Source organism: Apium graveolens, chromosome 8 (genome assembly GCF_009905375.1).
Source record: "Apium graveolens cultivar Ventura chromosome 8, ASM990537v1, whole genome shotgun sequence".
NCBI lineage: Eukaryota > Viridiplantae > Streptophyta > Magnoliopsida > Apiales > Apiaceae > Apium > Apium graveolens.
In genome coordinates, this window is record NC_133654.1 from 17218177 (window position 1) to 17219538 (window position 1362).

Below are 1362 nucleotides of genomic sequence, written 5' to 3' on the forward strand. Positions count from 1 at the left end.
CTTCCATCTGCAAGGAAGTGGACTAAGGCACATACACCTGACTTAATAATTGGAGATCATGAAGCAGGTGTCAGAACTAGAACAAAAACTTCAAATGAATATCTCTATCATTCCTTTCTATCTCAGTCTGAACCAAAGAAAGTGAAAGAAGCTCTTCAAGATGCTGATTGGGTGCAAGCAATGCAGGAAGAGTTAAATGAATTTGAAATAAATAAAGTCTGGACCCTAGTACCAAGACCAAAGAACAGGTCCATTGTTGGCACAAAATGGGTGTTCAGAAACAAAACTTACAATGATGGCAAAATTACAAGAAACAAAGCAAGACTGGTTGCTAAAGGTTACTCTCAACAGGAGGGTATTGATTATGATGAAACATTTGCTCCAGTTGCTAGATTGGAAGCCATAAGAATCTTTTTGGCTTATGTTGCTCACAAGAAGTTCAAAGTCTTTCAAATGGATGACCAAAAAACGTTGGTCATGTTGTGCAATAATAGGCTGTTAAGTATCACAATTGCAAGCGGTAAACCTCGACATTTACCAACCATCTCCTTTCCTAATTTCTCCATATTTTGAGTTGTTGGTTTTGCTCTCTTACAGAATAATTCCCAGCTCTCATTTTCTGTTAGAAAACGGAGTTGATGGACAAAACATTTGTCATCTGCCATCTCTGCAACTTTTTTGTTGCGGGTGGTTATGATGATTCTACTACCGTTCTTCTGGTCTGGAAACGCATCTTTTATCTGGATCCATGCCTTGATGTCCCATATATCATCAATCAACGCCAAGTAGCAACCTCGATCTTGAAGTAGCTTTTTCAGGTACTGCAGCAAATCATGCTCATCCATGGTTGACAACTTTTGTTCGTGCTCAAGTCCCATAAAAGACTTTATTATTCTCTTTAGAACATCTTTTATGTTATAATCGTTGGAAACACAAACCTTAGCACGAGTGTCAAACTGTCTCAACTCGCTAGAGTTGTACAACTTGGTGGCAAGTGAAGTGTCAAATTTGTAGCAAAAATTGATGTGTCAAAATCTGAAAAGATGAATGATTCTAAAACAGAAGTCAAAGAAAAGTCAACTTATGACAAATTGAAACATGATAAACCATCTGAAGTAAACATAGGCTTAATGACTAAGAAGCAGCTTAAGCATAAGCTGAAAGAGATTAGAAATGTGAACAAGGTAAAGGAAGCTAGGAAAAATAGGAATGTAAAGGAAGGTGTGAATAAAAGCAATAATTATATGCCTGTTCCTAATGCTCCTAGAAAGAAATGCTATAACTGTTAAAACTCTAACCATCTTGCTTCTTTTTGCAGGAAAAATAAAGATATAAACTCTTTACCACCTAGATCATGAGTAA

The 1362-nt window shown here is 36.7% G+C and overlaps 1 protein-coding gene across 1 annotated transcript; it reads right to left on the minus strand.

The window, feature by feature from the left end:
• Positions 1-449: 449 nt before the first annotated feature.
• LOC141679339 (disease resistance protein RPP13-like) lies at positions 450-845 on the minus strand. The gene has a single exon (XM_074485841.1). It carries the CDS (start codon positions 843-845, stop codon positions 450-452), a length of 396 nt encoding a protein of 131 aa, XP_074341942.1.
• Positions 846-1362: the final 517 nt, after the last annotated feature.